Below are 12,881 nucleotides of genomic sequence, written 5' to 3' on the forward strand. Positions count from 1 at the left end.
GTTCTGTGTATGAGAAAGGGGAGTCACCCTTGAGAAAACGCTGCCCACAACCTGGCTTTCCCTCTTCCCAAAAGTGATGAAACGTGGACCTGCTTCGTTCTCTTATCATTCCGGCATCTTACCCTTTGGTTTCTGCATGTTGCTGCATATAACACACCGAGCGTGTGAATTCAAACCCTCAAATTTAATTTATGGTAAACTGAACACACACACTTGCCCCTATACAAATAACGGAAGGTTATTTGGTTCTGCTTATAAGGTTCTGCTAGAAAAAAAAAGCATCTGGATGCAATAATCACTAATACTTAGTTAACAGCAGTGCAACCACCACAGCTTAGCACGCAGTTCTAAGTATGTGTCTCCCACATCGTTTTTAGCTGAAATAATACGTTATTTCACTGCCTCTCAGATCCCTCTTCCCCACCCCCACCCCCCCCCCGTTTTCAATCTGTTTCTTGATGTTCACCAGATGCCAAAGGCACAAGTCTCAGAGACGTTCACGTTCCTGCGAGCTCTCTGAAAGCGGCCAGCTGTGTCGGAAAGAGAGACACTGAAACAGGCACATGGCTGGAGGGGAAGGGTGGCAGAACTCGGCTGGTATCTCCTCTCGTTAACAGCGCCCAGCCCACCAATCTCTACACGGGTAGTTCTGGCAAACGAGCCAGGGCATGTGCCGTCTCCTTCCTCAAGCTGGCATCACAGCAAGAACCTCAGAGTCACGCGGGTAGGAGAAGGGCAGAAATCTGTATAAAATTAGCATTAGCATCATTAGCTTCTCCTAATTTTAACTCCTCATTCTGCCATTACTATACTTCTTTTTTTTTTTTTTTTTTAGCCTTTTAAATTTTGCTACATTTACGGGACACTTTAAAAACTTTTTAGAATCAGAATCTGTAAGTAAACAGAAAAATACAGGAAAGCACTCAACCGACAGCAAATGACGTTAGAACTTGGAAACTTCGCTTTAGATGAAATAAATCCCCAAGCCCAGTATTTTTCATGGCTTTTGACACCACCTGCTTTACAGCCATTGCACCTAATAACCAGCTTTTCCAAAGTGTTAGCGACTAACCAGGCACTGTAACTGGTCGAACCAGCTCATGGATAGGGCAGGAAGACAACAGCGTTACACGACAAACATTGATGAAATCTTGACTCTAGGGGGGGAGACTCAAGTCTCCTGGACAAGTCTCACTCACTCTGCCCCTTCCAGCCCAGCTGGTGGGAATTTACGTTTAGCACCAGTGAGCTTGGACTCTCTAGAAAAGCAATCCAGCCTGCTGGCCATCATCAGCTGTACTGCAGGGGCTCGGGATGCTGAATCCCAGTCTGAACTGAACTGGCAGCAGCCCACATACAGAGCAGCGCTTCAGCACCCAATCCAGGAGGGAAAATAAATCCAGAACAGCTTTCTCAAAGCATTTTAGGGCAAGAAAGATATTTTCCAACCACGGTTACGCTGTATGGTGAAGTACCTGTGGCTTTTTACAGTGTTCCAACATTTTTAATCAAGAAAATTTAAAGGCTTCTTGCTGTATACAGTGCAAATATCATAGTAGCATCTCAGTACTGAAGAAAATCACTCAAGGATGAGTTGATGACAAGCACAATGGAAACACTTTTTTCTCCTTTCTCCTGTTTCCAATGTGACACCCTGAATGTGCTACTGGGCAAAAAAGCCCTTATGTGAAACCCACCCTCTGGTAACTAATCTCACAGATGCAAGTCACTCCACTGCACAGTCTGTCTCCAAAATGACCAGCAGAGCTTTGCTGGACCTCGTGGTGTGGATCAGCAGCGTCCTCCTCTCATATGTTTCCTTCTCCTTTACACCAGATGAGGCCAACACACAACCTCCATGAAAGGGCGTGCCAAAAATACAAAAGGGTTAAAGATTTTCCAACAGGTACACCTGTATCAATAATAAATGTAAGGCCAAAAGTAATTAGAGGGAGTGACATTATTATTACTTTAAATAGCACCAAGGAAATCTCATTACCGAACAAGAATTCATAAAGCCATACTAACAAAGCTATTTACCCTATCCATTTTCATGTAGTACCTATAGTTTTTATCTGATTGTCACTTGGAGGTATGGTACTTTTTCCATTCCTAGTTTTCAAGATGAGAAATGGAGGCATCTCTATGCATGCAGAACCCCAGTAAATCACTCTGACAAACTGACAGAAAATTCAGTTCTAGAAATAAATTCAGCTGTCACCTGGCTGTCGACTTCAAACAATTTCTCAAACAATGAAAAGGTACAGAAACATAGCCGGTTACATAGGAGACTGACTGGCAAGTTTCTGCAAAAATACTCATTTTTGATATGGACGTATCTCAAAAGAAAAGTTTAATTGTAGAGAGTGTAACAGCACTTGTTACAGTAGGTTTTCCTGAGAGAACTCACCGCAGACCACAGCCAACAAAAATTCAATTTCCTCTGCTTTCTGTTATTACCCAATAACAAGCTCTAGAATAAATATTTTAGAACGCTACCCTGTGTTTCTGTATATTGTGGGATGGACAAAGTTCTATGAGATAATGATTAAGCTTATTGCTTTTGAAGCAGGTGTATGTGATTTGAAGAAAAAAAAAAAGTTTGATACATTAATTAAGGACCAGAAAAGAATAACACTGGTAGAGAAAGGGTTCTGTACCTTGATGCTCCTTTACTTCAGAGCCCATGTGCCACAGACAGCATTCAATTAAATAATAGTCTTAGCAATAAACAATGACAATACACAGAACACTACACAACATCACTCCTTTGGCTCAAAGTAATTCCAGTTTGTTACTGAACAGTTGTTATGCAAAATCTCCAACGCATGGCTGAAAACAACAACCTTCACATCCCATAGCTGAAAAGGCTAGTAACAAATTGGCAAAGGAAATTTCGATTGCACATCCCTTACGTAGTTTTTGTTTCTTGTGCAGTTTGAAACAGCATCGGTATAACTTTGGTATTCATCGGAGAAAGGCTTAGTTGGGAGGGCAGCTGGCAGTCAAGAATTCTCCAAGGTAAGCTCTGTCTGAGAAGGCATCCATTTCCAATTTCTCCAAACAAAGTAATTTGTTTGAAACAAACCTGAACTAACTTTTTTTGAAACATTTCACGCTGCAGCACACCCAAGATACAGTTGTGTTCTCACAGGGATGTTAATTACAGTAGTAATAACAAAATCATGCTAAGAGATGATGAGGTACCATTAGCAATGGTCGCAGGGAAAGTCAAGATCATTTTTAAAAGGAGTGCTCTGGGAAGATTAGCTTTTTAGAGAACTTTCTATTGCCTGGCCTAGTCAAAGCCCTTCTAGTGGTTACATTTTTCCCTCCTGAAGCAGAATATTACTTAAGATAATTTTTACAGTAAGAACAATCATCCGCTGGAACAGGGTAATGGTAGAGTCCTTGTCACGGAAGGTTTTAAAGATGCAACAGGACAGAGTGCTAGATAATCTCGTGTAGGCTCCCTTTCCCAAAAAAGGCTGGACTAGATGATCTTTTTGAGGTCCCTTCCGACCTGGGCTGTTCTATGATTCTATGATATTGGGGATACCGAGAGACTGAAGACAGACATTTATTTTCTATGTGACCACCAACATGCAAGCATTTATCGTGTGACCGTTCCTTTTTAAATCTGCTAGAATCAATCATTGCCTTTACCAATTAGGCACCAAACATGAGGGGAAAAAACCCCCCATCTTTCAAGTACATAGAAGCAACGTATTTCATAAATAAAACCTAGCTTCCTCTTGACCAGTGGGTTTGGTGTGAAGGGGAAGCATTTTTGGACAGGACAGCTGAGGAGAAACTTAACTGGCAGTGGTGAAATAATCCAGGTGATAGAGGGGCACAAAACTGCACTTCTCAGGATACTGGGAAGCTAAGAAAATTATGGGATCTCATGATACTGTGTGAAAAGGATCTGAGGAAGACAGAAAGGGCTAGGGAACGATAAATTCTCTTTCCCACACTGGTAAAAGATATTTTCTCTTTCTGATATGCATCCTTGTCCCATCAAATATAGGTCCCTCCCATGCAGACATTTTATAGGCTTGTTGACATTTGGAGAATAGTACTTCCGCTCCTCTGACACACAAAATCTGTCACCAGAAACCTCTTTCCTACACATATCCTGTTACAACTAAGATTTACACAGAGCCTCGCATAGTGAGCCTCTGGACACTGCTACAGCACCAAAAAAACCATTGGAGGTTAACTTTAATATCCAGACATTTATACTTTGGAAGAATGTGTTGTAGAGATTATAAGGCATCCTTTAGGGGTCAAGTAGTCCTTAATACAGACTTTCAAAGCTGAAGTCATTCCTACTCATATTTTTGCTAATACATAGAACAATTTCATAAATATGATAGGCACAGACAGGATTTTTACAACCATTAATCTATCTTCACTGTCAAACACAGCAGCTGCTTTATTCTCAGCAAAAATCTTTAGCACAGTTCTGTTGCTCAGTCTGCTGCCCCAAAGGACCTTGTTCTTCAGCCACAGCTGGAAGGACAGATTTGCCTTTCAGAATTCCAGGCCGCAACTTTTTTTTTTTGTTTTTTTTTTTTTTTTTGTTTATTCCTTTTTGATATCAGCTGCTTTTTCTCTGTGGGAAAGATACTATCTTCTTGACATGCTAGAGTAAAACCGCACATCAATGTATGGAGAATGGAATGAAAGTGTAGTATCAGCAATGACGTATTTGACCCAACCCACTATTTATATCCCCAAGAGTCATGCAAACCTTGCCCATTATACACTAGGGCACGCTGCCTCCATGTGGCAGAATATGCTTCAGACATTCTTTTTTTTTGCATTTCACACAATCTTGTGTGTGGCTATGCATTTTGGAAACAGAAGGAATAGAACCCGTTAAGTTATTTCTGTGAGAAAGGGCAATATGGGGATGAAAAAAATTAATGAATTATATTGATAACAGTGTTTTTCACACGAATACTCACCAGGAACACACAGTAAAGTACAAAGGCTATATATATATATATGCATATATATATAAAAAGAATGCTTTCTCAAATGTTTATTACACGATGAAAGAAGACTAAATGAAAAAAATTCACATCTTGGACTTGATCAAAGGGGACTGATTGCTCTTCAGACCTGTTAGCTAAAAGCAAGATTGAAAGAGCAGTTTTGAAAAATTACATAAGACTGGATCACATTCTTTTTTTCAGTTCGTAACTGGTTTGGTTCAAACTTGACTAGAGGACCATAAAAGTTGCTTTAGCATTAGACCAGCTATCTGATTCAAGTAGCACTAACACTGTATTATGGGTACAGGGCTTTTCCCATGACTAAAATGGAAATGCTTTGTGAAATTGGTATATTTTCTAACCACACCACACACATCCCCACCCCAAAGCCCCAACCTCCACCTACTTTACCAATGTTGTTAGATACAAGACCTAAAGAAGATAAAAACCAAGACAATTATTGTTTTGCCCATTTGTGTCTTTACGTTTCAGTCTTTACCAGCTGACCACAACTGCATTCCACCTCACTGTGAACAAGGTCTTCATATGTAATTTCCAGACTGGAAAGAAGTGACATGGTATGGCTGAAAGGGTTTTGTAAGTAAATATTATGTAAGCCATAATATTTAGGAGTTCCCTGCTTTGGTTAAGATAAATTATGATGCTCCTGTCAAATCTCAATCTTACTGCACAAAATACACAGTGCAAGGGGGTGCTAAATTTATGGTGAGATTTTTTTCCTTTTTCTTTTTTTTTTTTAAGACAGTGCAAGGTCTAGAGACAGGGTAAGAATCTCAAGATTAGGGTGTTGCAGGGTCCTATGCCAAATTTAGTTTACATTTCATTGTATAAGCATTTTCCTATCTCTGTTTGGTATCCAGCAAACAATCCTATTATAAATTTTCCAAACATCTGTGTGTTTTTGTCTCTAAGTACTGTCCATTTCAAAACTTTTCAAGGTATAAATTAGTAGCTATACATCTGTTGTTGTTGCTCTGTTTGAACCTGTTGCTGTCCTGACTGCTGTTGCGTTGGCTGTGCCTGGGGCTGCAAGACATCAGTCTGAGGCACTGACCTCCACGTCAGAGGATGCTGTTCTGTTATCTGGTTCCCTAGAGGAGCAATGGAGTTCACCAAGGTGGTCAGGTTTATAAAATGGGCCACGGACTGGGGATTGGCTGCCTCTGGCTGTGGCTGGATCTGAATGTCACTTTGGCGGTTGTGCAGCATGGCGGAACCACTGACGGTGTCAAACGTCACCGTGAGAATTGAGTTGTCCAGCTGTAACTGACGTTCAGGTGCAGTCAGATGGCCCACAGCCACTGGCTGGAGGTGTGTGAATTGGGTTCCAGCCGCTGTCGTAATGGGGGTAACAGTGATATTTGTCAGCCCGACAGAACTGGAGGGAGCTGTGACATTTGGGTCACCAAGGGTCACCACCACCTGAGGAAAAACAGAAAGGTAACCTCAGCCTTGTATCTTGAAGCTGACTATGAAACACCAAACATCAAGACATGTCACCTGAGTGCTGATGGGCTTACATGTATTTACTGCCAGCAAGTCATACACACAGAGAAGTCATACACACAGAGGCGAGCACAGAAAGCTTGGAATATAACAACTTCCACATATAGAAATAAGAAGGTAATGGGAGGGAGGCATATGCAAACAAGTAGCCAGATTAACTTTCACACTTTTAGTCACAGCTTCAGCCAGTTAGTAGTATCTGGCAAACAAGGAGATGGTAAGAACAGAGGAAATGAAAAAAAACAATCAATCACCCATGAGAAGCTTACTCGTCCAACCCTTTGTTTTTTTTAAAGTCTCTACTCATCTTTGTGTTACCACAATTTATCAAATTAGCCTTAAATGGTCTGATTGCTCTTTTGTATTTGCTATTAGGAAAAAAAATAATTGTTATCCTTCTAAGCAATGCCTGCTACCCATCACCCTGCTGCTGGAGCTCACCTGCTGGATGCTCTGTACAGCTGAATTAGTCTCATCTCCAACATTCCCTGTGAATTCACCTTCCTTTTCTGTGTATTCACTGAAGGCAGGGTCCTCAGGCACTTGTGCTTCCTCCTCCTCACCTGACTTTTGTTTTCGTTTCTGGCCACGTTTAAGAGCTTTCATATGCTGTTTCCCTTCTGGTAATTCTCCCTGTTCCAAGGCTAATTCCGGCTGGAGCAACACATTTCCAAACAAAACATCAAGTCATTTTGCTTAGTGAAGTTCCAAGTAAAAGCCTGTCACGTGAAGTTGGTTTACTGTCAATTCTCAAGTGAAGAAACAAACTTTATCAAAAACCTGATTTAAGGGAATGAGACGTCACCCTGTATCTACCTCTGTTTTACCAGCACCCACAAAATAATAGAATGGTTTAGGTTGAAAGGCACCTTAAAGATCCATCAAGTTCCAACCCTCCCTGCCATAGCCAGGGACACCTCCCACTTGACCAGGTTGCTCAAAGCCCCATCCAGCCTGGCCCTGAACACCTCCAGGAATGGGGCACCCACAATTTCTCTGGGCAACCTGTTCCAGTGCCTCACCACCCTCACAGGAAATAATTTCTTCCTAATATCTAATCTAAATCTACTCTCTTCCCCCTTGTCCTATCACTCAACTCCCTGATAATGAGTCCCTCCCCATCTCTCCTGTAGTCACCCTTTAGGTATTGGAAGGCCACTGTAAGGTCTCCCCAGAGCCTTCTTTTCTCCAGACTGAACAGCCCCAACTCTCTCAGCCTGTCTTCATAGGGGAGGTGCTCCATCCCTCTGATTATCTTCATGGCCCTCCTCTGGACCCACTCCAACAGGTCCATGTCCTTCTTATGTCGGGGGCTCCAGAGCTGGACACAGTACTCCAGGTGGGGTCTCAGGAGAGTGGAGTAAAGGGATAGAATCATGTCCCGCAATCTGCTGGCCACACTGCTTTTGATGCAGCCCAGGATACAGTTGGTTTTCTGGGCTGCCAGTGCACATTGCCAGATTATGTTGAGCTTCTCATTCACCAACACCCCCAAGTCCTTCTCAGCGCTGCTCTTCAGCCATTCTCTGCCCAGCCTGTATTTCTGCTTGGGATTGCCCTGACCCAGGTGCAGGACCTTACACTTGGCCTTGTTGAACTTCATGATGCTTGCATGGGCCCACCTCTCAAGCTTGTCAAGGTCCCTCCGGATGGCAACCTTTCCCTCCAGTGTCAACCACTGTGTACCACACAGCTTGGTGTCATCAGCAAACTTCCTTAGGGTGCACTCAATCCCACTGTCCATGTCACCAAGAAAGATATTAAAACAGCACCGGTCTCAGTACCGACCCCTGAAGAACTCCACTCGTCACTGGTCACCACTTGGACATTGAGCTGTTGACCACAACTCTTTGAGTGTGACCACCCAGCCAATTCCTTATGCACTGAGTAGTCCATCCGTTAAATCCACATCTCTCCAATTTAGAGACAAAGATGTCGTGCAGGCCAATGTCAAATGCTTTGCACAAGTCCAGGTAGATTATGTCAGTTGCTCTTCCTTTATCCATCAAGGCTGTAATCCTGTCACAGAAGGCCACCAAATTTGTCAGACACAATTTGCCTTTAGGGAAGCCATGATGGCTGTCACTGATCATCTCCTTATTTTCCATGCACCTTAGCACAGTTCCCAGGAGGATTTGCTCCATTATCTTGCTGGGCACAGGGGTGAGACTGACCAGCCTGTATTTCTAGGGGTTAAGTTTCCCCTTTTGCAATCAGCAGGAACTTCACTGGACTGCCACGACTTCTCAAATATGATGTCCAGTGGCTTAGCAACTTCATCCGCCAGGTCCCTCAGGACCTGCAGATGAATCTCATCAGGTCCCGTGGACTTGTGCACCTTCGGGTTCCTCAGATGGTCTCAAACCTGATCTCCTACAGTGGGCGGTTCCTCATTCTCCCAGTTCCTGCCTTTGCTTTCTGTGATGTGGGCAGTTTGGGTAGAGCCCTTGCCAATGACGACGGAGGCAAAAAAGTTGTTGAGCACCTCAGCCTTCTCCATATCCCAGGTGACCAGGTCTTGTGTTTCCTTCTGGAGAGGGCTCACATTTTCCCTAGTCTTCGTTTTATCACCAAGATATCTATAGAAGCTTTTCTTGTTGCCGTTGATGTCCCTGGCTAGATTTAATTCTATCAGCGTTGGAATTCTATCAGGGTTAGCTTTCCTAACCAGATCCCTGGCTGCTTGGACAATTTCTCTGTATTCCTCCCAGGCTACCTGTCCTTGCTTTCACCCTCTACAGGCTTCCTTTTTGTATTTGAGTTTTCAGGAGCTCCTTGTTCATCCATGCAGGCCTCCTGGTATTTTTACACAACTTCCTCTCTGTTGAGATGCACTGCTCCTGAGCTTGGAGGAGGTGATCCTTGAATATTAACCAGCTTTCTTGGGCCCCTCTTCCCTCCAGGAAGTATTATTCCACAGGACTCTGGCCTCTTCAGGGATCTGGTTGGCAAAGTCTGCTCTCCTGAAGTCCAGGATAGGGAGCTTAGTGCACGCCCTCCTCGCTGCCCTAAGGATCTTGAACTTCACCATCTCATGGTCACTGCAGCCATGGCTGCCCTGGAGCTTCACATTCCCCACCAGCCCCTCCTTGTTGGTGAGAACAAGGTCCAGCATGGTACCTCTATCACTTGGAGAAGAAAGCTATCATCGATGTATTCCAGGAGCCTTCTGGATTGCTTCTACCCTGCTGTGTTGGCCCTCCAACAGATATCTGGGTGGTTGAAGTCCCCCATGAAGACCAGGGCTTGTGAATGTGAGGCTGCTCCTGTCTGTCTATAGAGGGCCTCATCCACTTGGTCTTCCTGGTTGGGTGGCCTGTAGCAGACCCCCACTGTAACATCACCTGTCCCTGCCCTCCCTTTAATCCTGACCCATAAGCTCCTGACCCATGTTATAAAACAACACAGATCAACAGCTTCCATCTGCTTATATATGTTAAGCTGGGGCTGACTCTCTAAAAAAGCACATTCCTTGGCCTATGCCCAGCTATCTTATGTACCAAAAAAGTGCTGTCTCCACCTCACCCTCAAGTATGCCTGGAACCTAGTTGCCACCAGAACTCTGCAATGGCCAATTTACCTGAACAATCCCAATTGAGGAGGCATCAATGGTTGTAGTCTCTGGCAGCTGCTCTAAATCATCAATCCTCACCGAAAGAATCTGTGGACGAAGAGGTATCAGCCAGTGAACTGCAGCCGTGCATACCACAGTCAAACAATACAGCATTGACCTAATAAATCCTGTCACAAAGCAAAAATGAGGTAATCTAACGTTTTACATGTATCATTTAATACAAGGGATTTAACCATGGCTTTTCAAAAATAACCTTATGGCATATCATCTTTTCTTTCTTGCTGAAAACCAGCAAAGTTTAAAGCCAACAATAGAAGAGTGTGTTTATTTTCATATTCTAGACAGAACACAGGCCACTGGGAAGTGATGAATTTTATACAAAACAAACAACGTGTTTGAAAAAAATTTATTATTCTAGCATTTCTATTTATAAGCTACTCCATAATTTTCAGATAAATCTATACATCTCAGCTGATCAAAGAACAGAGACAAATTGCCCTCTGGATTGCAGATATGTAGCTGCATCTTTAATCCAAAAATCAATAAACAAAGCTTTTTGTTGACTTCCTTCCCATTCATTATGATAAAAAATAAAGATCAAGGCAAAGCAATACTAATGAAATATTGATAGCAAAAAAAACCCAACCAAGCCTCAAAGGGAATGGACAAGCTTTAGTCAACCTACACAAGAAATGCTGAGGAGAAACACAATAGCTATTCAGAAATTCAGAACACAGAAAAAGCCCCACTGGGGTCAGGCAAAAAAATCTCTCTAATCTAGATACTCTGCAGTCAGCATTCATCTTTAATACTAAGAATAATTTTGTATCATCACAGATGCTGCCATCACCTCTCTATTCACCACTTCTTTCAGACTGCTTCAGAATACAGAGAACACAATGAGGAAAAAGAATCAATTATACTCCCTAATGGATGAAGACAAAACATGAAAAAATATACATTTAACCTGAGGCACAAAAGGGATTTAAAATAATCAGAACAACTTCATTTTTAGGGAGACTGACAACCAGGTATGTTTACTACTGAGACATAACGAAAACACTAATTCAGTTGAGTGCATGCTTAACAGACACTACCTAAAATTGGCCCCAAAAGAACAGAAAAAGAGAAAAAAAAAAGTAATTCCTTCCAAGTCACTGAAAGCTATAAACTTTCTTAAAAAACACCAACAAACAAACCACCCCACAATCTACCAGCCAAGCTAACTCACCTCTGGATGTTTACGTCTCATATGTCGACTCATGGATGCTCTGGTAGAAACCTTTGTCCCACACAGCTGACAGCTCTGGGCTTCTACCTTATCATGAGTGAGCTGGATGTGCTTCTGTAGCATGTAATCAGTGACATATTTCTTATCACAGACTGAGCAAGTCCACTGTTTTCCTACTGGTGGCACATGGAAGGAAAAGCTGTTAGCAAGAGCACCCAAAGAGCAGTGTCATATTGTCAGCACCTTAACAAAAGGAACAATTTTATGGTGGTAACTTGATGTGCAACATTAGTGCCAAGACTGGAAGTCTAAAGCAAGCCCAGGAACAAAATTAAGCTATTGTCTTGGGATACTGTTCTTTAGAGGATTTACCTGTATGAATCAACTTATGAGTCTCCATTGTATTTCTCTCACTAAATGTCTTGCCACAGAGTTCACACATGAAATCTTTGATTCCTGCATGAAAAGCACATTTAGCATCAGAGTGAAAATATTCTAAGGTATCTGGGACAATTCTAAGTTTCATATTACTAAAAAAAAAAAAATAAATCACAGCCAAACAAGTAGAAGAAGCCCAGCTTCACTAGCTATTTTTAGCTAAGCCATGCCACTGTATCTGGCAAAAAACAAATCCAAGAGGAATTGGTTTGGGAGGTAAAATCTTGTTTTGGGAAATGAGAGCCTGAAGACTAACTTAAAACAAACCCAACACTCTAGACCTACCCTAGATCAAACCCATCTCTCTTAAAAAAGCAAAATGTGAAACCAACCAAACTACGTATCTTAACTGTATAACAGGTGGTGTTGGCTGACAAGTGGACAAAACTTCACTTTTCAAAAAGGAGAATATGCATATTTTTTAATTAGTGTTCTTCATACTCTCTGACTGTTCTAGACAAGAGTTCACTCAGGAAGCATTTAACTGATTCAGTGCAACTTTTGTACATCTTTTAGAGACCTCACCCGTGTGTCTTTTGTAATGCTTCAGCATGTTAACTTTCTGTGCAAATTTTCGGTGACACTCCTTGCATTCATATTCTTTAATCCCTTTGTGAAGTTTCATGTGGTGACGAAGTGCATGTTTTGTCTTCATTCCTGTGAGACAAAAAGTACAGCATGACAATTAGTCCATTGCTCCCACCTTCAGAGGAGAACTCAGGAAGATCATGTTGTTAGCCAAGAGCTCTAAGATTACATCTGCTGCATGTCCACGATTGCATATTTTTAATTGTTTAGGTAGCAGTGCACATTATCATTATTATTTTAATTCCAGGCAAAAGCTCTGGAAAACATCTGAGTAACCACCGAGAAGCAGCAAAACAGCAGGGACAAGCACAGACAAAACGTCATTAGAGGTGTCAGACTTCCTGCCTTCCACTAAAATACCAGTTTAGGTTTTTTCAAGTTACAATGCAAACAATTCACAAACTCAAAGCAACTTCGACTCTTTAAGGCTCTTAGAGAGAGAAATTACTCTATTTCTTAAGTCTGAAAACAGCCTAGAATGAAAAAATTAACTTGTGTTCACTTTTGTGCTGCAAATGCA

At 42.1% G+C, this 12,881-nt stretch overlaps 1 protein-coding gene across 2 annotated transcripts in view; it reads right to left on the reverse strand.

The window, feature by feature from the left end:
• Positions 1–5,762: 5,762 nt before the first annotated feature.
• The window catches only part of PRDM15 (PR/SET domain 15), a 33,467-nt gene continuing 26,348 nt past the window's right edge, over positions 5,763–12,881 (reverse strand). For both annotated transcript variants that reach the window (XM_074147015.1, XM_074147014.1), the window contains exons 18-23: positions 12,299–12,430; positions 11,708–11,791; positions 11,336–11,511; positions 10,111–10,191; positions 6,972–7,184; positions 5,763–6,446 (exon numbers count right to left, since the gene is read on the reverse strand). In XM_074147015.1, coding sequence (XP_074003116.1) covers positions 5,970–6,446; positions 6,972–7,184; positions 10,111–10,191; positions 11,336–11,511; positions 11,708–11,791; positions 12,299–12,430 — 1,163 coding nt within the window. In that variant the 3' untranslated portion in view covers positions 5,763–5,969. The remainder of the gene's footprint in view (positions 6,447–6,971; positions 7,185–10,110; positions 10,192–11,335; positions 11,512–11,707; positions 11,792–12,298; positions 12,431–12,881) is intronic.

The sequence above is a fragment of the Numenius arquata genome, chromosome 1, assembly GCF_964106895.1.
Source record: "Numenius arquata chromosome 1, bNumArq3.hap1.1, whole genome shotgun sequence".
NCBI lineage: Eukaryota > Metazoa > Chordata > Aves > Charadriiformes > Scolopacidae > Numenius > Numenius arquata.